The sequence below is a fragment of the Thamnophis sirtalis genome, unplaced genomic scaffold, assembly GCF_051295495.1.
Source record: "Thamnophis sirtalis isolate CommonGarterSnake01/CBP01778 unplaced genomic scaffold, rThaSir2_p1.2 scaffold_4, whole genome shotgun sequence".
Lineage (NCBI taxonomy): Eukaryota > Metazoa > Chordata > Lepidosauria > Squamata > Natricidae > Thamnophis > Thamnophis sirtalis.
Window position 1 is genome coordinate 65,246,201 of NW_028261384.1, and position 24,488 is coordinate 65,270,688.

A 24,488-nucleotide genomic window follows, 5' to 3' on the forward strand; every position below is an offset into this window, starting at 1 on the left:
TGAAGGGGAGGAGACCACAATGGCCTCGTGAGCCTTTCTGCTGCTGCTTTCTTGGCCTTGTTGGGGCAGGATGATTGCTCTTCAGCTGGGGGTGGTGTGTGCCAGGCTCTCAGCTGCTCGGTGACCCTGCACGCCATATCTGAAGCACTTGATGTGGGCTCTGACTTGAGCAATGGGTGAGCTGGTGGGCAGAGCTGTGGCTGGCCGCCGCCCAAACTGGTCCCTTTCCTGGCTCCAGCTTCTTCCACAGCTGTAGATTGAGGCCTAGTGCTGTGGCCATGCGGTACCATTTATGGATCCATTCAGGGACCCTTCACTAGATGCAGGCTTGGAACAGCTCTTGCTCCACCCCTCTTTGAGGTGGCAAACCAATAGCCATTCCGGCTACTGCCTCAGCTTGCCAGCTATCCCACAGAAACCCCAAATATACCCTTTTGCCGGTTGGCCCTTTTGCTTCAGACTCGAATCTCTGCCTCAGCTGGCAGGGTGTGGGACTCATTCTCAAATCTGCCTCTTGACTCCTCCAGGAAAGCATTGATGTTTCTCAGCTCCAGGGCATCCTAATCATGGAGTCTTGTCACCCACTCCACAGCTCTTCCCTCAAGATTAGCAGCTACCGCGTTCAGCATCACTGCTTCCATCAGATAGGTTAGAGCAGTGTGGTCCAGGTCAGCCCACACCTGGTGTCAGGCCTGCAGCCATGTTCCTTTTGGATCTTTGGCCTGCCACACTTCTATTATTCTACTATGCTGTTTCTATAGTGGGGAATTGGAAAGGGGGATAGTATGGAGTAGAATGTTATGTAGCCAAAATAAAATTCCTTTCTAGATTGCCAAGGTCATCCTTTGTCTTGGCACCTCGGGACCTGACTGAAACTGGATGGGTGGAATTGACAGCATGGCAGTAGAAGATTGGACCATGTGATGGACTTGTGGGTGTGGGGCAGTGGTGAGTTTCAAATTTTTTTAGAACTTCTTCTGTAGGTGTCGTCTGCTTTGTGGGAGGGTTTGCCGGCCATGTGACCAGGTAGGAGTGGCTTGCCGGCCATGTGACCGGTTGGAAGTGGCTTGCCAGCCATGTGACTGGGTGGGAGTGGCCAACTTGTAAAATGTGGTGAAACTCACTTAACAACGTTCTTGCTTAGCAACCAGAATGTTGGCTCAGAAACTCTGGCATTGACCCTTGCACCCCTAACCCTTTAGAAAAAAATCCACAGGGGTGTTCAAACTTGACAGGTTTAAGACTTGTGGACTTCAACTCCCAAAATTCCCCCTCTTGCTCTTCATCTTGATGATGTGCGGACAGGGGGGAGGGAGCTGGAACCGGTTCTAAATGGCACTGTAGATTTGTGGAACCTCTTCTATAGAAGATATTAGAACTGGCAGGAACCCACCCTTGGTGTGGGGCCAAGATCATGAACTTTAACTTGGGTGGGGAAAACTGAGAAGCTTCAGATTCGGGTTTTCCCAGGTGTGCCAGCATGGCTCTCTTAATAAATTGGAACCTTGAGCAGTACTTGGCCTTGGACTCTGATTTAATTTTGGATGCTATCTGGAACGCTGACACCTGGAAGGTGTCGGGAAGAACACTAACTTCTCCGGGTCCCTGTGAAAGGCAGCTCTCATTGGTGGAGGAGGAAGGGGTGCTCATTGCCCATGAAACTAACCAAGGTCAGGGCGGTAAGGCTATGGCTGATATCCAGGCCACCCAGGTGGGAACCGAGGGTGTCCCATTGGGCTTACCACCCACTACTGCTGGGTGGCTCCGCCTTAGTTCTGGACTTACTGTCGCTGTTGGCTGAGGAGGCAGGCTAGCTGCCCAGGCGTCTACAAGTAGACATGGGCTCAAACAAGCTGGAGGTGGCTGGGGTATCTGGGCTGCAGTCTCCATCCACAGCTCAAATCTGTGGACCAGCTCCACTCCTCAAATTTCTATGTTATTGAACCTCTCCCTCAATTGCTTGACCGATGGGCTAGGTTCCCCCTGCTTATTCCACTCAGTTGTCAATTTCTCTCTCCAACATAGGAGGGAGTCAGTTAGCACCCGAGGGGATGTCAAGAGGAACTCCGCTTTGGCTTTTGGCATCCTCCAATGCCAGGCATCACCCTCTGCTCAGTAAAGGCCCCCGTGGCTAGGACTTCTTCCTGCACCACTTGTCTTTCAGTCCTCCATGCTTGGAACTTTGGCCTGGCAGTTGCCGGAAGGACTTCCTCCCCAGCTTGAACGGTCAGTTGTGCTCCATTAGCCAGGGCTGTGCTAGACTTGGCAGGTGCATCCCCTTTCTTTTCCATTTCAAAAACTTCCGAGACTTCTCTGTCCTCCCAAGGTGGCTGGGTGGACAGCCAGGTCTCAGTATCAGAAGGTTGCTCTCTTCTCTCCAGAGCAAAATTTAGCAGAGTTGGTGTAATGTCAAGGTTCTGACAAACGAGCCCAAGCAAATCAGAACTCCAAGAATCAGATTCTCTCAAAGAACTTATTTATTGGGTGCATCATATCAGCATGATTAAATATAAAAACCAATTCTGAATATTTCCCATGGTTTCAGTACAGTTAAAATAGTAAATGATCCCCTCCCCAAATGCCAGTTGATGGCCAATTTGCCGGATAATGGCCAGTTTGCCGAAGTGCCAGACTTCCACAAATTCTCTAGTGTTTTTGAACTTAGCTTGGTCTTAGACCCAACAAATCTGAATGCTTTCAACAGAAAGCAACATAGGACTGACTGTTGCTAAATACAAAGGCAAAAAGCAAGTATTAAACAAGTGAATCAGATTTCCTATTTGATGGTAGAGGATTGAAACTGAAACACCAGCAATATCATCAGCAATGAAATGATGTCTGATTTAGATATACTTCCTTCAAATCTTTAGAGTGAAAATTGCATAGTTAGAACTTATAAAAAATATTATGTCTCCGTCTTATTCCAAATATTCCCAATATGTGTATTTCAGGGTAATAAAATATGCTAGGTTTTTCACCCTTCTATGCAAGTTGAAGATTTTCCTCTAGGCCAGTGATGGCTAACCATTTTGTCATCGCGTGCCAAAAGCATGCACACCCATCATGCAATGCATGCACTCCCCTCCCCCCCGCACGCTCATACAACCCGCCATGCTCCCCCTCCCTCTGCATGCATGCACATCTCCTCCATGCACCCCGTCCCCTCGCATGTGTGCATGACACCCCATGCTCCCCCTGCGCATGTACTCATGACCCCCCTGGGCACCCCCTGTCCCCCACGATGCACAGCAGAGACCTGAAAACTAGCTGGTGGAGCTGACCTGGGGCGATGGCTCACATGCCCGCAGAGGGCGCCCAGAGTCCCAATGGGAGTGGGCGGCATACAAATTTTATTAAATTCCAAATTCCATCACAGCTCTAGCCTCTAGGAATAAAAAGGTGTCCATTACCTTTATGTCATTTAGGGACCAGAAAAAAATGCTGTTGTTATACAGTTGTGAAACCTGGCTTGTAAGTGTAACTTGAAAATTGGGGGGGGGGGCAAACACTAACGTTTGTATACCTCCTTACTTACCTTAGAGAGAAATCAAGTAGTTTTAGTCAATAAAAAATAAAGGAATTAAAAAAAAATATGTCTGTTTTCTTTTGGAAATTAGGCGAACTTTGTGGACATTAGCCTTCTAGCAGCTCAGTGTCTAAATGACTGATGTTGGAAGGAAAAGGTTATCTCTGAAGAAGCAAATATTTTATTCTTATTGGGAGAAGTACTGTAAATGACATAATAAGAGCATTATAGATACCTCCTTGAAAAGTCTACGCAAGAAGCTTTTCTCTTTGAAGAGAGAATTGTAAACCACATGAATTTTGCATTTCTGTCTCCCCCCCCCACCGCCTTGAATCTTCTCAATTTTTATTGCTTTTTTTTTTTAAGCTGACTTTTCTCCACAAATTAAGCCACCTTCCTGAAATATTTTGAGCCACATTACACTCTCAAGTTTTAGTCTCTTCTTAGAAACTGGGAGTGACTTTCGCACAATTTTGGCAGGCAGACAATGGACATTGAGTTTTGAAGTATCTTTCCTGTCCGAACCTTCCAACTGTTGACACATTTTAAGCCCATCCCCTTTGCAAATTTTATATTTATTGTATAAAACTTCAATTTGTGGTGAAGATGTGTGCCCAAAATATCTTTTTCCAATGAGTTCCATGAAAATATAGAAGAAATCTATCTAATAAAATAACAACAGTTACTGGAGAGGAAGGACAAAACATGATAATGGCAACAATTGATTATTCTATTTTTGTGACTTCAATTCTCAGGACTCATTGGGGAAAATATTTTACAAGACACAGACATTCTATAGTAAAAAGCTTATGGTTTGCTCTTATAAAGCAGCTTTATAAATATTGGCAAAGTGCCAAGCCGTATATGGAATATATATATTTTAGGCAACACCCTTATCCTGTTTTAATTTAAGTTCATGTCAAGTGTGCAATGGAGAAATTCAAAAAGTTCCTTATATTATGGGATATCTTCCTAGTCACTACAAGTTGAACTTCTATTTTGCTCTTCCTGCCATGTTGTGTCTATTGTCATCCCCTGTATATTTATAGGCAGCCAGAACAGATAATTATAAACCAGCACTAGGTAAGACCACATGCTAAACAGCTTTCTGTATGCAGCCTACTCTATACTTACAGTTTAAAGTGCTCTGAAGATTTTACATAATTTAACTTTTTCCAGAACTTCAAATTCTTTGGGTGATGACCCCTCATTTTAGAAATTTTGAGAAAGACATAGTCCTATCAATCTGCATGAAATACACTCTTTCCATTATGTTTTCCTATAATGTTTATTAATCCATCAATTTTCCATTAAGGTAGGAGGCCAAACACTCATGCCAGTGCTTTTACAAAACACGTAATTGTGCACATATCCTCATTTGGCTCCTCTTGTAGATACCTATGGTGGCAACATGTCTTCTGTTAGCCCTAACCCAGTCCATTTCATCTATTCATTTGTTGGCAGGCTGAAAAATTTTATATCTTTGAATTGAGCTTTTCTTTGGGCATTGTTTTGCTTATTTTGGGGTCAGTTGAAATCTCTGTTTTGATGTAGAAAGTGCAAGTCCCTGATTACCAATTAATGGTCATTCTTTTTTTTTAGTTTCAATTGTTTTTGTATTTTGTTTCTTAATATTTTGTAAGTAATCAAGTTGGACATTCAAATAAATGCCTTGAATAAATGTTTCATAAGGCAATCTAGTTTATTATGTCACATGCTACCTGTTGGCATATATTTTATGTCATATTGTGTTATATTAAACATGCGTTTTTGTGTATTTTTCAACTTCTGCACTACTATTGCATTCCTGTCTAATTGTGACAACTGATAATCAACATAGGTAGGAAACTATTTCTTCTTTGAAAAGGTTGATATGTTCTACTGAATGTAGTAGAAATTTATCCAAATATTCTCCAACCTACTTAAGTTAGGTTCAGACTTTCTTCTAGGTAATCTTTTGCCTGAGGTAGATGTAGCTGTTGACTTTCTTTAGTTCCTGATTTTCAGATTATTGGGGAAGAAATGGAATTAATTACTAAATATGTCTTCTTAAACTTCTTTTTCAAGCCTTCTAACTTGCCATTAAATTCAGTTATCTTTGAAGGTTTTCACTATTGTAGAAGCAAGAGAGAGACATTGTCACCAGCAAAACATAGGTGATTAAAATATTCATCACTGACCTTTATTTCTACCTTGGACCATTTCATCTTTTTGAATGTGTACAATATAGTACATAATTTGTAGTAAAAATATAACAACAAAAATGCATATCTTTAATTGTTACTTTCAGCATTATATATATTTAGGAGTCCAAACTGATACGTTGTACAATTAATGTTCCAATTAAGACTTCTAATCAAAAAATTTTGAACTGTTAAAAACATCACAAATTAAAACAATGTTTACTGCTACCTTTCGGCAGCATAAAATTAAAAGCTATTTGTCAAGTAGGTACAATTGGGGTAACATACTATGTATGGAGTATTTTAAGATACATTCTTGCTTTTTTACTGATAGCTACTCACCCCCCCAATCAAAGATATATATTGTTCTTAATATTAATCCTTAAATTTATTCCAATGCTACCTTTGACTGTTCTTTGTTTCCAATAAAATAATGAAACAATCGTGTTTTCCCAAAAATATGACGTACCCTGAAAACAAGCCTTAGCCTGATTCTTTGGGATGGGCCTAATATATCCCCAAAATAAGCCTTAGTGAAGAGGGTGGATGTGGCCAGCAAAGGAGGCATCCTTGCTTTCTCTGGTCACCTCATGGAGGCTCAGTCCCGTAATCACAGCCCTGTGGATTAGCTGAGCCAGTGAGAGCTGGTAGTTGCTTCTCCTTGTGTCTCTCTGGGTGCCTGGAGATGTTTCTGGCACACTCTTGTCAGCCCAGGCTCTTTTAACACCATAATCGCAGGAAAATCCCTCCCATTAGTTTGATTTTGCTTTGTGAAGCTTTGTGCCAAGAAAGTTCTGTGCTGTTTTCTTCTCTCCCCCCGTCCACCTCAGCTTTCATGTTCTGACCTAGGCTTCCCAAGAGCGTGCAGCAAACTTTGTCCCGACAAAAAACCCTTTCATTAATTTACTGTGAATTCTGCTCATTCACATCCAACAAAGTCTTTCAAGGGAGGATTTACAGTCACATACCTTATCTGGCTTGGAGAGCTGACAGGCCAATATCTGCAAAACTTGGCAAGGAGTCTCGGAGAGTCACGAACCAATTCAGTGTACTAATTGTCTCCTGCAAACCTCCACTCCCTTTTCACTCCTTTTTATTTCCTCTAGGAGGGCCATTTATCATCCACCTGTGGTTTTACTCCCAAGTCGACCCCTGTTCTTTAGCTGTTCTCATCATCTGACAACTCTGTACATGTGCCACTGGGAACAGGCTCCAGCTGCTCATCTGCCTCACTGATGTCTGACTTTGAAGGCAGCTGATAATTGGTATATGGCTCTGGCTCCCTCTCTGCCTCTAACACAAGAGCCTTCCCCAAACTCTAGCACTGGCCCATGTTCCTCCCCAACCTCCTGTCTGAATTTACTACCAGGGGTGGTAGCTCCCTTGCAGGGTGCGATCGAACTTCCAATCCCAACAGACCTGGTGGGCACAAGCTTCTCCTTCCCAGAAAGGGGAAGGAGCTGATGGGGGGGAGAGTGGGGAGAGTTCTGGGACTTGAAATCCACAACCCTTAAGTAGCCAAGTGTTTGTCCATGATGCTATGACCTCACCCTGCTAGGTTGATCCTGCCTGGTAACCGATGAGTCATCCCAACTGAAAACCTCTGGAGTGCCACTGAGGAGGCTATCTTTTAGAAATGCAGATTTGTTAATCCACTCAGAAAGACTGGTAGACAGAAACTCCAGATAAGCAATTAGGTTGACAAGATTAACTCAAACACCTAGGATCTGCATTTTCCCTTCTGCCTATAAAGCCAGCCATAAACCCATAGGAATCTGAAAACAGCCATTAGAATATTAAAGGACATGTTCTTGCACAGGAACATTTTGTCAGCTGTACCAGAATCACATGCTGTTGGTGGTTTTGCTTCATCAATAAACCAACTTTCTTTCCAACCTTCCATTTTATTCCTGGCTTGAAAATGAACCTGAATATTTCTTCCAACAAAAACATTTCATTAGTTCATCAAAAATACTGATCTCTTGTTTATTTATGCCAGAAAGTAGGCAAGTTTTTAAATAACTTACTGGAAAGTTTTTTTTTTATTTAATGAGGAGACAGGAGATAACCAGGTAATCTCTCTGGCCAATGATTAGCCTACTGTGCATTTTCTTTTTAACTCAAAAACATATTTTAATATCTGGATATTTTCAGTCATCCAGATCATAGTTGTCTCAAAAGGGGTTTTTTTCCTTCAAAAAGCAAAACCTTTTCTTTCTCAAGAAAAAACAGTCCAATTGCCTTTTGAAGAAAAAAGCACCCTTGAGACATCCCATAGTATGGTAGTTTAGACAATTGGATGAAAACAAGTCCTCTAAAATGCAAAGAAATATAAATCAATCTAGCAAATAATTTAAAAAACTGCTTATTGAAGAAAAGATAAAATCAGAATAAAGAAGAGTATAATTATTAGGCCAAGCTAGATTTCGTTCCTGAGATGAATAACACTGTTTAGAGATCACAGACTGAACAGAATCTTGTGCACTGGTCTTGGTGGTTCAGTAAACCAAAAAAATGAAGGAGTAAGTGGAATATTCCTAGGGGGAAAAAAGCAATGTTTTTTTTTTTTTAAAAGTGGATACCAATTAATTGCTTCCCGCTTGGTCCTTTAATTCGCTGAGGCTCCTCTTACAGTGGGCTGCGCAATCCAGCGAGGAGGGAACATGCCCCGCGCGCTGCCAACAAGGGACCCTTTCTAGCTACTCAGGTGTAGGAATGAGGCTGTGCCACGTAGCAACGCGGAGAATGGAAGCTGGGGAAAGCAGCCTATCGGTGGGCTGATCTCCCGCCTTTCAGGTTTGAATTTTCGTTGAAGGCAACTTCGTTTTCCAAGTCACCGTGGCATGGACTTAAACCAAATACCTTAAAGTCGCGCTCCAAACAACATTTTTGGAGGACGGCGGTACCGGCTGGTGGCAGGCCTTGTTTTTCTCACCCAAGGAAACTTGCGCCCCACTTCCGCGTCCTGGCTCCGCCCATTGCTAAACAGCGAAGGGGCTGGGAATTCTTCCTCTTCACCCGCGCCCCTGCCCTCTCACTCTCCACGTTTGCAGTTTGGGGAAGCCGGGATTTCAGCCGAACTTGCTCTTGAATATTCTCCTCGTTGTGTTCGCTCCTCGCAATAGCTATGCCGAGAATGGGGTCGACCGGGAGGCGGCGACACCGCTGCTGCTCGCCCCTGCTCCTTGCTTTGCTAGTTAGTTGCGTAGCATGCCAGGCTCCGCCGGTGCCGGCTGGGGAGACCCACTGGGATGGAAAAGACGTGTTGATCGAGCGCAAGTACGTGCCGGACAAATGCCTGCGCACCGTTATTTCCGGCGATTTCGTACGCTACCATTACCATGGCACTTTGTCCGACGGCAAAAAATTCGATTCCAGGTAGCCCCGCTTTTTCCTTCGCCGGCGTGGCGCTGCGGGTGGGGAGGCGGCGGCCAGGTATAGTGCAAATGGGGGCAGATCCGGGACACAAGTTTGGGTGATTTGACTCCAGAGGAAACTCCAGTCAATGGGCCCGTTGGCAGGAAGATGAACTCAAGTTATCAGTCTCGGGGAAGAACTCATCTTTTCTATGCAGAATCTCGGTTTCTGGTCTTTGGGATCCAATACAGAAACTGGCACTGGAAAGACCGTCGCTTTATCAGACGTGGGAAAGTCATTGGAGTCAGTAGGAAAAGCTTTATGGTCATTAAGCAGCACAGAGGAAATCGATATGCATATATCCAAAGCTGAATTGAAAATATCGAAATAATTAGGGGAAATACAGACAAAGATGTTTGAGTAATTTTTTTAATTAAAAGTAGATACGGTTACTCAAACTACAGAAGAGTTACCGTGATTTGGAAGTGGGGCAACATTGTAGGTTTACTCTTCCAGAACAATCAGAAAAAAACAGGAGCCACTCTTGGAGGGAATACATACACACCACATCTTAATGTACAGTAATATTAATCTGATCTGGAAAGCTGGTAGAAGTGGAGAAGCCATTTCCAAGATTATCATTGAGGGAAAGTGCTGCAGATTGTAATTAGCAAATGCTAAAACTAACACTTTGCATCTGCTTGTCTGAAAATATGTTTTTTTTTTCAAATGGCAACTGGACTTTCTTGATTTTTCTTGAAGACATTTAGGCATTAAAGACATTTCACTTCTCATCCAAGAAGTTTCTTCAATTCAGACTAACTGGTGGGGAATGGAAGGATTTATGCTCTTTGCAGTCAGCCAATTATTAATACTGAGGGATTCTGAGGTAGTTGAATTATCTGGCAGTTAGTCTGTGCCATTAGAGAATAAATCCTTCCATTTCTCACCAGATACTTGAACTGAAGAACTTCTTAAATGAGAAGTGAAATGTCTAACAAAAATAAACAAAGTTTGAAAAAGCATCTTTTGGGACAATGTAGATGTTTATTAACCCAGATGACTGACAATTTCTATAGACATCCTGCTGCAAATGTGTCCTCCAGGGAATATGATGAAATTTTAAAGAACAACTTGCTTCAGTTGGATTTTGGATGTGAGCATGTGATCTAAACTTCTTTTTGGAATGGATCTAATTTCATGTATGCCGCTGATATTCTGAAGAAGAATGATTTATCTTTATAATTTATATGAGCCACAATGTTTTTTTGGATGTAGTAAGCATCAGATTATGTGATTATTATTATTAGGCTGTTCATTGGAATTTATGAGGTATGTAAGGAACGTTTAATAGGGTCTTCTTTATTTTACAGTCAGAAAGAACAAAAACTACAGAGGAAACAAAGAATCTGCATGGGATTTAGATGGAACCCAGTGATGTTCTCGGATGTAAAAATAATGCTGGATATAATATGCTTTGTAGTGTATCACCTTATAGTTTATATTAAAAAAATTAAAGACAAATATATACAAAGTATCATGTCACACCTATTTTTAAATTGTAAATTGGCTTAAAGGAAATAAAAAATAAGCTATGTAAATGAAATGTAATATTTGAATGTTTATTTAACTGATCTAAAAATTCATTCTTTTCTAGCTATGACAGGGGCTCAACATTCAATGTTTTTGTGGGGAAAAATCAGCTTATTGCTGGGATGGAGAAGGCTCTGCTTGGCATGTGTGTAAATGAAAGACGATTTGTAAGGATTCCATCCCATCTTGAATATGGAAATGACAGAGTTTGTAAGTACAGTTTTCTATACTTTTTGATGCCTAAATATAATGAGTCAGGGCAGGTTTATTAAACTGTAGTTAAAATGTGAGGCTTTAAAAATTAATTTAACCTATGTATTATGGATTTATTGTTGCCCAATTCATCTTGTATTATCTATAGTTTTGAATATGACAGTATATCCAATTCCCAAACTCTTGAGTATTCATAATTTCCAAGGCACTAAAAGCATATATAGATTAAGGATTGAGCCAATGATTCTATCCAGTTTTTTGTCTTATGTTTAAAAGCATACATATAATATTTAAATAGCCTAGAGCAGTGATGGCAAACCTTTTTTTGCCTCAGGTGCCAAAAGCACGTGCACCAGTGCTATCGTGCACGCTCGCGTGCCCACCCCATAATTTAATGCCCCTCTGCACATGTGCGTATGACCCCCCCCTGCTTCCACCATGCATGTGCGCACAGCTCTCTTGGAGCCTAGGGAGGGTGAAAACGGCCTCCCCTGCCCCCCCCCCCCCCCGAGGCCCTCCGGAGGCCGGAAATGACCCGTTTTGTGACTTCTGGTGGGCCTACTAGGTCCTCCCCAGGCTCCAGGGGCTTTCTAAGCGCCTGGGGAGGGTAAAAAATGGCCCAACATGTAAACCGGAAGTTTGGGAACTGACTTCCGGGTTGTCCTTTTGACATTTTTCTCCTTCAAGTAGCCCAACGTGCAAACTGGAAGTCCATTCTCAAACTTCCGGTTTGCGCATTGGGCGGTTTTTCGCACTTCAGAGGGCAAAAAACAGGCAGATATCAAGGCCAAAAAACAGAGCAATGCCTCGTGTGCCAAAGTTGTCAAAAACACTTTTCCAGCTTCCCTTCTTTCTGCATGCACTCGTATTTTGTCCATTAATGGGTTCATCTGATGTCTTATCTTTGTTTTCTATATTTCCATTCTTTTCTTTGGTCTCGGGGGCTCCAACCCCCTCCTCTTTTACTGTAGCACCCCATAGACTGTCCCATTTCTTGTCAAATCTCTCAAGTCCTTTTGAAATATTTTGAAGTCCAGCCAGGATGTTTTGGATTATTAGGTTTTCTTCCTCTGAATATTGATCCATTTTTCAAAATGTAAAGAAATATAAAGAAAATAGGAAAAGGAATCTGCCACTCTAGCCTATCAAAATTTTAGGGGATGTGTCTGTATTTATTTTAAATCTTAAACACAAGTTATTTCAAAGTTTTTAAAGTAGAAGGGTTCTTATCTCTTACTTGTCTTTTTTTTCTCTTGCCAAGATGTTTTCCAGTAGCACTAACAAAACAGATTTCATGCTTTTAAGTCTTTATCAGGTTTTATAAGCAAATTCCAAACCCTTCCGTTGCAAGGTCAGTAAAACTAAATAAAGCAGAACGAAGGATACATTCTGTCCAAAGAAAAACAAAGTTCAGGCTTTAACTTCCAGGTGGCAGATTCAATAATTATTCAATAATTATTTTTTATGTTTTTTCCTTAGATGTCTTTAATGTAATTTTAACCAATAGAAGGAAAAAGTTTGTTAAAATAAGAGAAGTTTAATTTAAGCCAACAGAAAAAATTAGGGTAGTAAAAAAAAAATAGAGAAAAAAAGATCAGTCCATAGACTTCAAGCGGGGAAACAGGAAACGTTGCAGTTACTTCAATCCACAAAACATTGTTACAAACCAGAGCAGGAAATTTTCTAATAGCAGTCCAATAAGTATTAAATTCGCTGCTTTATTCTTACTTTGAGGATTAGTTATTATTTTTTTTTTTTAAAGTTTCTTAACGCAGATCTTCTGAAAGAATAAAAAGAAAAAAAACCTCACCAGATGGAATGCTTTCGCTTTGTCTTTTCCTTCGGGAGCCGTCTCCAACTATGCCAGCCTGGGGGCTGTCTGTTTGTCTTCGGTTGGAAGCACTACCCTTGGGTCAATCAGGGACTTTGCGGTGTCCCTGTGACCAGCAAGGTTTTGGCTTCCCTGTCATTGTCTCTTCAGGATGGTTTAGGTCCTACCGGACCGTCCAAGGACAAAAGTTTCATTGGCGGACTCGGACTGTCGAGTCAGCGCGATGTGTCGTTACAACGTTGGCTCCTCCTTCTCGAGAGTCTTACTAATATTGATGGTGCTATGATGCCTTACTGGTTTAATTTTATTGAAATAAGATATTTAAGTTCTCAGTGTTCAAAATTTTCTCTCCTTCAATTCCTTTCTAAAATCATTGAAAGGACTTGGTGAGTATTTTGATAATTTCTTTAGGAAAAAAAGGAAGTAGTTTTGCTTTATTTGTGCAAATAATACACAACATTTCTTAATATTCTACTATTCTTTGATGCAAAAAAAGATTGCATCATGATTAATACAGTATAGCCTCACCTACTTTCCAGCATTGGAAACAGAATTCTGAGTTGCAAACTGAAGACATCTGAAGAAGCCAGTTTCTGAAAGTTATATAGTAAGACGCAGTAGCAATATTCGCTGCCATGATAGTAGGCCAAAATAGTCACTAGCTATTTGTGTTTAAACATTACATTTATTTTTTAATTTAGGTATTAAAATGGAATTAAAATGGGTGATAACACATTATAAACATCATACACAACACATTATTACTGTATTTTTTGGAGTATAAGACGTACCTTCCCATTCCCAAAACGGGTGAAAATCTGAATGTGTCTTATACACTGAATGCAGCATTTTTGGCCTCCCAAAACCCTGCCCCCTTCACAAAAATGGATGAGCAGAGGGTTTGGGAGCCCTGCAAAGTGCTCCTGGGGGCTGGGGAGGGCAAAAATGAATGAATACGAGAGTACTCTATAAGCCGCCTAAAAGTTATACATTTCCTAAAAGCATTTCCTTTTTTTGGCAAAAAACGGGCCCGTTTTAGCAAAAAACAAAACAAAAATGAGGCAATTTTTCTTCCTTTCCTCCCCTCAGCCCCCTGGAGCACTTTGCAGGATTCTCAAATTCTCTGCATGCTCCATTTTCATAAAAAATGAAGCGTACAGAGGGCTCGGGAGGTCTGCAGAATGCAAAAACTTTTAAAAAAAATTTACCTCTTCAAAATTTTGGTGCGTGTTATACACTGAAAAATACAGTGCGTATTTTACTTTGGGCTGATTATACTTTTGTTCCACCTTTTAATAATTTCTCCTGTAACTCACTAGGATTGTTTACAGGTAACAGGTCAGAAATGGTTTGTGATTGAAATACCATACCTCTTTAATGTAGGTCACATGTGCAATGCATCTAAAAAATAGTGATGTTTTAATCAGATAGTCATAGTCACATGACTTTTTGAAAATTCTTTCCGTAATACCCCTGTAACTCACTAAATTAAAACACTTGACTAGTCTAAGAGTCATTTTTTAACATGGTTTGAAAAACAGCTTTTCATAAAAAATTTTTGTTGTGACAGGAATTACTTGGAGGACAGTTTGATTTGTTTCTTATATCTGCACTCAAGAACTTAACCCAAATCTGGAAGGACAGGTAGTCTTTGATTTACAACCACAATTGTCCAAAATTTCTGTTACTAAGCAAAAAGTTGTTAATTGAATTTTGTCTCATTTTGCAACCTTTCTTGTCACAATTGTTAAGTGAATCATTGTGCTTGTTAACAGTTGTTAAGGGAATCTGGTTTCCCCATTGAATTTGCTTGTTAGAAAGTTGTAAAAAGTGATCACATGCCCCTGGGTAATAAATGCCAAGAGTCTAAATTTTGATCATGTAACTTTGGGAATGCTGCAATGGTTGTAAATGTGAAAATGGTCATAAGCCATTTTTTCAGTGCCATTGTAGTTTTAAACACTTACTAAACAAACTGTTGTAATTTATGGACTACCTGTATCTTTCAAGTTAGAAGTTTTAGTTTTGTTGAAAATATTGGAAAGAAAAACTGTATAGCTAAATGTTTTTTTTCTTCATTGCTTTCATAAATGAGACATTGGTGTTATTTTGTATGTGGTCATTTTTAATAGCAGATGCTATGATTTTAATTATGTTTTGAGAATAAAGATGTTATAAGTTTTAAGTATCTAAATCAAACATATATTGTGTATCGCCAAAATTATGACTATCGTTTGTGTTCCGCCAGGCCTGGAGCTTGGGTCATGTTCAAGCTGCTACTACAACCAGGCAGAAAGCCATGCAGTGCATTAGAATTGGCTCCCCCTACCTCTCCCTGGCTGCTGGGCCTGCTGCATAGCTGCTGTTGGCCTCACGGGGCCTCATCGCCGTCCTGGCTGCACTTCTCTCAGCAGCCGTGCTGGGCTGCTCCTGTCTGGCATGGGGCAACTAGGCCCAGATCTCTGGAGCCCGTCACCCATTGCTGGCCTGTCAGGGCCCCCTTTGCCAGTGGTTGCGCTGCCATGTGTAAGCTCCGTTGCGGCCCTACAGTGGGACAGAGGAGGGAAGTGAGATCACCCCTTCTTCCTTTACACCCCAAAACCCTGTCTTCCCTGGCTGCCGAGTCCCCGGCCTGCACCCCTATCATTGGTGCAAGACACACAACTCAATGTTACCCGCGGAGGCCTCTCAGTATAATGCTTTGCCGCAGCTTTAGAGCAAACCTCTGCCTTCCCTGCGCAGGATAGCAAGGCTGAAGCCTTCTGATTGAGCATTTTTGGGATGTATGTTTGTCCAGGGCTCCCCAAAGAAAGGACAATCAGCATGAAAATGGGTGGGGGGATTTTTCTGTTGATTGTTGTGGGAGGGGCTTTGGATATCTGAGCCTAGTTGCCCCATGCCAGGCAGAAACAACCCAGTAGGGCTGCTGAGAGCAGCGCAGTGAGAAGGGCAATGAGGCCCCTCGAGGCCAGCAACAACAGGCCCAGCAGGTGGACATAAGTGGGGGGGAGCCAAGCCCTCCAGCCTTGTAATGCTGCGCAGCTGCGGCAGAGCGTTGTACTGGAGACGTCTGCAGGTAACATTTCTGAAATGTTAATTTTTAACACCTCCCTCTGTACGTCTTCGGCACAAGGAAAAAAATCAGCAATAAAATTGGGGGGGGGCTAGGGGGGTTCTGGAAATTGGAATCCACAAGTCCTAAAATGGTTAAGTGGCTGCCCATGCTGCTGCTGGCCTTGCATGGGCTCCCGGCAACCTGCTCTCAGTTGTCCTTCTGGGCTGGTCCTGCCTGGTATAATGAAGGTCGCGTTGTGCTGATAACTTGGCCCATTGCAGCCTTGGGCAAGCAGACAGTGGGATGGAGAGGGCGGGGCCAGCGGTAGCTGCACTCCCACTCCTGTCAGCCCTCACACTCGATGCCTCCATGTTAAAAAAAATAAGACCTTTCCAAAATTAAGCCCGAGTGCTTATTTTCAAGCCCATTTTTGAGGAAACATGGTAAATAATAAACGTATACTTTTCTCTTGGCCCATTATTAATACATTAAACAAACAAAGGTAATTAAAAGGCAAGCTTATGCTAAAATTTTCAGGACTATATCCTATAGTTTCCCAAAGTAAGTTTCGTTTGGGAATATATAGCAGTGTCTTACATTGCTGTACATCAGCAGGAAAAGCAAAAATAAAGAATAGCAGCTCACTGCGAAAATGGACTTAAAATAGTTTCTGTCTAAATCTGCATTATATTTTGGTTTTTCTAACTCACTCTGGTTTGCCTGTTTTAGCGTCTTGTGATAGTCAACTTTTATAGTTTGTGTAGACTGTGATGGATGTCTTAATATAGTGTTTCTTAAATTTTTAATCTTCTCACTTTAAAAATGTATGGTAAATTCCTAAAGAGATTTTATTAATATGCATTGTATTTATTCACATTTGCCATACTAAAAATCAAAATTGATGTATTTACTTTTGCTACTGGTTCTTATGATCATTTAATGGGAATTGTAATATTGTATTATTTTTAATATATGAGCAAATACTTTGATTATGCAAACCTTGAGGAACCCCCAGGGGTCCTAGGACCATATTTTAAGAAACAATGTTTTAGTGTAAATTTGTAAGTTGTATAGATTCTGTTATTGTGTTAGTTTAGTCATACTTAGAATTGATTTCTTGAAAAAATAAGGTCCAAATTCATTGTATTAGCCTAATGGATGGACATTAGATGATTAAAAATGGTGAATTTATAAAAATTTACTGTAATTTTTCAGAAATAAAATTGTATTATGATTTATCTTTTGTCTAAAATATGATAACTAATACCGTGTTTCACCCATGGCAGGGTTCAAGGAAATGGTGATTGGCAGTAAAATCCCCCCCCCCTTTTCCTGCCAATTGTCCTTCCTTGAGTCCAGCACAAACACACATCCCAAAAAGACTCCATCTGAAACTTTCGGCCTGTTCTTGAAGGGGTTGTGAGGCCCAAGGAGCCTCCTGCTTTTGGAGTCAATTGAAGCTGTGCTTCTTGGAGGTGACACCAGGAGTGCACACACAGATCAGCTGTTTCAGGAAGACAGTTGGTGCCTTCGCTTGGTCTCCTGACCAAGTTGCTGGTGCACTAAGACTGATATTGAAGAGGGCACGTGGGGCCTCCTGCTTTTGCAGCCTCAATCGGCTGATCATCCACAGATCAGCTGTTCCATGGACCGAGCTACTAGTAAGACCGTTAGGCAAGGAGGCATGAGGGGCAGCTTACCCCTTCTTCCCGTTACATGGGGGGAGGGAATTACCATATTTTTTGGAGTATAAGACGCACCTTAATTTTGGGGGAGTAAAACAAGAAAAAAAGTTTCTGCCTCTGCCTACCAGGATCCATCAGTATTAATCTGGCTAGCGTTCTTGAGGCAAACAGCAGGTGGAACCAACTGTTCCAGGCTGCAGGGATTGCCACATACCATCGCCACCTCTGTGCCTTGCATTTTTGGGTGGTTCCAGGCTGCGGGAATCCTTACTTCCACTCAGATTTTGATAATAATCTTTTTATCCATTTGAAACAAACCCTATCACCCTATGCTATTTAGCTGGAAGGGGTGGGGTGGGGTATGATTTTCATGGGAGCAGAAGAGGGACTTGCCTCCACTCCCGAGATGCCCCGTCTACCTACCTATAACTGCAGGCATTGAAAGCCTGGCTTTCTTGCAGCAAGTCCAATAGAGATGCAGCACTTTAGTCCTTTTGGATGCTGCCATCTCATAAACATGTTCTGGGCTTCCCAGCAAGCTCTCTACACCATTGCTGCTTCCCAAAGCTGCCCTGGGAAGCATGAGGGTCAAGATTCGGTTGGTGAAGCGGGCACTGCGCAGGAGGCGTAAGACAGTTGCCATGATCTCCACCGCCTGGAATGCCTTCATTTCAGATTTGCTGCCTTCTTCACGCCTGGTTGAAGATCCATCACCCTCTTCCTTACATATTTATACAATAAGACAGCTTTATTATCATGACAGCCATTTACCAAGAAACTTTGTAATGGGAAGAGTGGGGGGGCCCCTCCTGCTGTGAAGGTTTTTGGTATCGGGGGGGGGGGAGAAAGCTTTTTCAGGTGGCAACACCACTATTCCCTCCCCAATTGCAAAAATGGCCTGTGGTTCTGAAATGAAGGCGTTTCAGGTGGCAGATCTGGCCAGGAGGAAAGAGAATGTGAGTCTGCAGTGCCCACGTTCGGGGAGGGAATAGTGGCAGTGCCACCCAAAAAAGCTTTCCTTCCTGATATCAAAAACCTAGTGTGCAAAAGGCTGCTTTGGCTCCTGTCACCGAGTACAGGCTTTACAGCCGGAAGGGTTTCTCTCTCCCCCCCCTCCAGTTTCCTGGTAGGAGAACCATACAAATTGCTCCCCTGCAAGGACTGCTTAATCAGGATTGGGGGGGGATGTATCCCCATTCCACGCTCTTTCCCCCTTGCCCAAGCTCTCCTCTGAGCTCTTCCCCATCATGCGTGGACAAAGGCAAAGCAGCCAGCAGCAGGGGAGAGGGGGGAGCCTGGCAGTGGGAGCTTGTCCATCCAGATGGAGCACAATCAGAAGCGGAGGCAATTCATCTTTTGCTCAAATGGCTGTCATGATAATAAAACACTCTTTATTGTATAAATATGTAGGGAAGAGTGTGGTGGATTTTCAACTGGGCGTGAAGAAAGCAGCAGATCTGAAACAAAGGCATTCCAGGTGGTGGACATCACGGCAACTGTCTTATGCCTCCTGCACAGTTCCCGCTTCGCCAACCAAATCATGACCCTCATGCTTCCAAGGGCCACTTCGGAAAGCAGCAAAGGTGTAGGGGGCTTGCTGGGAAGCCCGGCAATGTGTTTATGAGATGGCAGCATCCAGAAGAACTAAAGGGCTGCGTCTCTTATCAGGCTTGCTGCAAGAAAGCCAGGCTTTCAATGCCTACGGTTATAGGTAAGTCTCGGGAGTGGAGCCTTTGGTGCCAAGTCCCTCTTCTGCCCTCATGAAAATCATTCCCCATCCCACCCCTCCAGTTAAATAGCATAGGGTGATAGAGTTTGTTTTAAATGGATAAAAAGATTGTTATCGAAATCCGAGTGGAGGTGAGGATCCCCGCAGCCTGGAACCACCCGAAAATGAGACGTGCGGATTGGGTGGGGTGGTGGGGTGGTGTTACATTTGGAGTATAAGACGCACCCAGATTTTCACACTCTTTTTTGAGGTAAAAAGGTGTGTCTTATACAGTAAAAATACAGTAAGACTTCCCCGAAAATAAGACCTGGTGCCTTTTTTGATGGCCCCAAAAATATAAGATGCAGTCTTATTTATGGGGGAAATACAATATATTTGTTGCATTGTATATAAATCTAAAAAAAAAAAAAGAATTCGCTTTCTCTGCATTTCTTTCTATTGCTGGTACAGGATGTTGGATATAATAATCAGAAAAATAGCCTTTTTAAAAAAAATACTTGTAGCTGGTGAATAATTAGATTCAATTCCTTTTTAATATCTTTTGCATCCCCAGCCAGTGTACTTCCTGCAAATTCTGTTCTGAATTTTGATGTCCTTCTGGTTGATGTTTGGAATTCTGAAGACCAAGTTGAAATTCAGACTTATCACAAGCCAGAAAATTGTACAAGGACAATTCAGGTGTCTGATTTTGTAAGATACCATTATAATGGAACATTTTTAGATGGAACACTATTTGACTCAAGGTATCAATAAAATATTTTGCCTTTTTCATATATTGGTGGGATATAAACATATATGATTGTACAGATGTGCAATGCAGGCCCCAAATGAACAAAGAAACAGTATTAGCTTTTTTTCTTCCTTATATCCTTTCGCTGGATGACGTTATCCAGTCAAATTAAATGTTAAATCCAACTTGGAAACAATTTGGTTTTGTAAATTTCTACTAGAATAAAATCAATGTTTTAATTTTCAGTGATCTGTTAAATAAGGTTAACATTTGCACTGCTTGAATAGAAATATATACATCTTATTATATTTATTTATACTGTGCTGATTCTTGCTGTTAATATTTATGCATTACTTAATTTTTTTAAAAAAATAAAATAATATTAGTCATTTAAAATGTTGAAATATTAAAAAATCCTGATAATGAAGTTCAGTCTCCTTTAGTTTGGTAATGCTTATAAATTTCTTGTTTATTTCCTCTAATGCCCTTTTTGTCTCCTTTTTCCATTGTTTGTGTACTATCATTGCAAATATTAACTAAATACTATAAAGGACTAATAAAAGGAAGAATTTATGAAAAGTTCAGTGTTTTATATTTGATGGCAGAAAGGTACATATATCTAATACTTGTTTGCAACTCCTGAAACAAATGTGTATTTCTAGATTTCACACTGCAGCTATGGAAGGCTATTACATGGATCTGGACAAACATAGTGCACCAGACTATGGAGGTACCAAAGTAAGACTGTCTCCAAGTGGTACCTCCACATAATCTGGTGCATCTTTCTTCCTTCAGATCTAAAGCATGAGGTATTTTTATTATTAATTCAGTGCGTAATTAAAAATATTAACTTTTTTGCCATCTGTAAAACTCTTTTTCATGATGTATTGATTTTTATGCCATCCATGACACTTGGATTGGACCTTTAACGACTGCTTGTCCACGCTCTATGTAGTCTTTTGAATTATACCATGAATAGTTCTAGTAACATAAAATTTTTGTGTGTGTTGAGAACAAGGCAAATACACATTCTCTTGTTTTGTTATATTTCATTCTCTTGTTTTTTTTTTACTCTGCACTAAAATGAAGAGATCTGGAATTCACTGGTATTTATTTATATCTTCAGTCACAATAGAATGCGAACTTATGACACTTATGTAGGAATTGGGTGGTTAATCCCTGGAATGGACAAAGGTCTTCTTGGAATGTGTGTAGGAGAAAAGCGCATAATCACAGTACCACCTTTCTTGGCATATGGAGAGGATGGAGATGGTAAATTATTTTGCTTTTTTGCAGAGAAATCGGCAGGATTTTTACTGTATTTTGATTAATCTGAAAGTTTACTCATTCCTAATTGGCATTCTAAAGCAGGGGTCTCAAACTCAATTTTATTGAGGGCCGCATCAGCATTGCAGTTGACCTCAGGTGGGCATGATTAGGTGGTCACCGTTGACTAGGTGGGTGTGGCCAGTTCAATGTTGCTCGCGTTGGGGGCTGCCTGTGGGGGACTAGGCAGGCCTGAGGAATTCAGGTGTCTTCGATATAGGGGGGTGGGACCAGGGCTGATGCTGGGGCTTGATCCACAAGAGAGCAAAGACAGATGGTGCAGTCACAATGAGGCAGCCCAGCCAGTTGCTGTCACCACCACACTGTGGCCCCTGTGTGCTCAGCCCTTGTTGTCCAACCTAGTCCTCCAGCAAGCCTGTTCCCTGCCCTTCCCCATTGCCAGGGTCATTGGGGATGGGTGGGCAGGGGACAAGCTTGCTGGAGAATGAAGTTGAATGTTGGGGGCTGAGTGTGCAAGGGCCACGGTGTGGAGGTGATGGGGACTGGCTGGGCTGCCTCACCATGACCCCAACATCTGTCTTTGCTTGCCTGGATCATGTGCCTCGTCCTACCAAGCCTCTGCCTGCTGCTTGGAGGATCGGCCCAGCGATCCCAGTGTTCAGACCCACCTGCACTGTATGGTCTGTGGAGTCTCAGTTGTCTCTTGGGGATTGGGGCTCCCCACTGTTTCTGTTTGCTGGGGTCGTCATGGTGGGACACCGGGTGGAAAGCTCATCATGCTCTGAGCCTTCTAGCTCATTGTAGCTCTGTGTGGCAGAACTAGAAGACGAGATTGGCTGGCGAAGGCTGAGTGTGCAGGGGTCATGACGCGGCACCAACCCTGCCCCGCCACCTGCCTGGCATCGGCAGCAGGCGGGGGTAGAGGCATGGGGGGGGGGAACCAGACGGTCTAGCCAGCCGGACACCTGCCCTGTCCCAGCTGCAGCAGCTACAGGCAAGTGAAGACAGGTGGTGAAACAGTGGTGGGTAGGTGGCCGTCCAATGTGAAGCGTTTCCTGAATGCCACTGTCTCCGTCTGCTGCTTAGAGAGCTGGCCCAGTGGTATAGTGCTCCGTCCCCCAACTGAGCTATGTAGGCTGAGAAGGGCCGGTGGGTTGCTGCTGCTGCCGGACACTGCCAGCCCCTAGATGCTTGCTGCCTCCTGTGCATGTGCTGTGGGGGGGTCTGGCTGGGGTGGACTGGCGGCAGGGGACAGTCCCTTGCCACCTCCAGGGTTTGTGTCCATCATAGGCCAAATCTGCCCCACTGGCCTTGTGTTTGGCATGTGCTCTAATACAAATAAGTGTTATGATTGAACAACATAAAATTTATTTGTTGTTAACTTTATTAATTTATATCGCCGCCCATCTGACCAAGGATTACTCTGGGTGGCTAATTTTATTAATTAAATTTATATGGCTGCCCATCTGACCAAAGATTCTCTGGGTGGCATGCAATATTTCATAAAAAAAAACAATGTAAGCAAAACCATCATATCATATACAATCATATACATTTATAAAAATCAGTATTACAAATTAGATATTATTAAAATTAAACGCCATTGAAAGTAGTGGAGCATCTAAAATTTCATCCTTTTTTCCTCTATTATATGATTTAAACTATTTTTACATAATTCGTTTTGGGATGTTGCACATGGTGTTTATGTAATTCATTAACTTTAATAAACATCTTATTTTTAACTTGCTTAATACAAAGACATTTTTAAAGGATAACTTTGTTTTTCCTTGTTACAAGGGAGGAAGGGGAAGGAGCATAATAAAGAAAAGTCACCAAGAAAGATGAAAAATAACAGCAGACTCCAGAAGATGACTTCCTCATTATTTTATCACAAATAAGATTTATTTGCATTTGAATTGGATATGTTCCAACAAAACAGATTTTTAATTTAAAATGAAATTGATACCACAGAAACAGGAAAACTAGGAAATCTAATTATATTATTAAATTTAAATAATATATACATAAATATTATTTAAATAATATGAGATCCCTTTAAATTTGGATATATATCTTGTCTCCATGAAGGAACATTGCAATAGAGATGGACTAATCAATTTCATTTGTAGGTGTTCATGTAGGGTAGCAAGGCATTTATCTACTCAAGAATATTTGCATAATTAAAAACTGCAGAATAAGGTCTAAAAGTTCAACAACAAACAGGAGATCAAAACTGGATTTATGCCAGTTTTATTCCTTCCAATAGTGAACATTATGCAGATAGCCTCAAACTGATACCAAAAGAAGGTACACCAAATGATATTCAAAAATTCATTGTTTGTTTATTTTCTGTATACTTTGTTTACAGGGAAAGAAATACCTGGCCAAGCTTCTCTTGTCTTTGATGTAGCTCTTCTAGATCTACACAATCCTAAAGACAGGGTTAATATAGAAAAACTGTTTGTGCCAAAGTTGTGTGAACGTCACACCCAAATTGGGGACTTCCTCAGGTATCACTATAATGGTACTCTTCTTGATGGAACAGTATTTGATTCCAGGTAAGCATGTAATTAAGCATCAAATATATTCTGTATATATTCCTAGCACTCCTTGGCTACTTTTTCCAGTAGCTTTTTTGTTAGAAAGCTTTTTAAATTTCTGGGTATAAATATATTAGTAATTAATAAGATTGATTATGTACATCAAGTTGGTGACAGTCTTAGCAACCATATAGATGGATTTTCTCCAGGAAATAAACAATAAACCAATAAAATAAATTAAGAATTTCACCCAGATACGTTTGATGGGAGCAACTTTTCCCCCTTAATTTTCTTCCTTTAATAAAGCCATAAGCTGAGCCTATAAAACATTAGATGTACAAATTTAGGAACATCTGCATTTGAAGTTCATATAATTTTATTAGTAAATGGTTCAGTAATTATTAGAATAATTTTAGTGTATAAATTTTTGCATTTTCTATTTATTGAATTGAGAGAAAAATACTGTTGATAAATGTAATGTAAAATAAATGTCAGGACACTCTTTTTTTCAATCCAACGGGCATACTTGTCCTCTGAGTTATGTTCATTTCAATGCAAGTAAGTAAAGTAATAGGAATAACACTTAGATTATATACTGTTTACAGTGCTTTACAGCCCTCTCTAAGCCAGTGATCCCCAACCCCCGGTCCGCGGACCGGTGCCGGGCCGTGGAGTACCTGGCACCGGGCCGCGCAGCGGCCGGGGGCCATGATCGCTGCAGCGGCCGGGGGCCATGATCGCTGCAGCGGCCGGGGGCCA

The 24,488-nt window shown here is 41.6% G+C and overlaps 1 protein-coding gene across 2 annotated transcripts in view; it reads left to right on the top strand.

Annotated features, from left to right (window-relative positions):
• The window catches only part of FKBP9 (FKBP prolyl isomerase 9), a 59,934-nt gene that overhangs the window by 12,249 nt on the left and 23,197 nt on the right, over positions 1-24,488 (top strand). The window contains exons 1-5 of one of the 2 annotated variants that reach the window (XM_014054262.2): positions 8,702-9,087; positions 10,724-10,869; positions 19,726-19,915; positions 21,029-21,174; positions 23,558-23,747. In XM_014054262.2, coding sequence (XP_013909737.2) covers positions 8,837-9,087; positions 10,724-10,869; positions 19,726-19,915; positions 21,029-21,174; positions 23,558-23,747 — 923 coding nt within the window. In that variant the 5' untranslated portion in view covers positions 8,702-8,836. Of the gene's footprint in view, positions 1-8,701; positions 9,088-10,723; positions 10,870-19,725; positions 19,916-21,028; positions 21,175-23,557; positions 23,748-24,488 lie in introns of those variants that run through there. The other variant, XM_087713061.1, reaches the window with a different exon arrangement.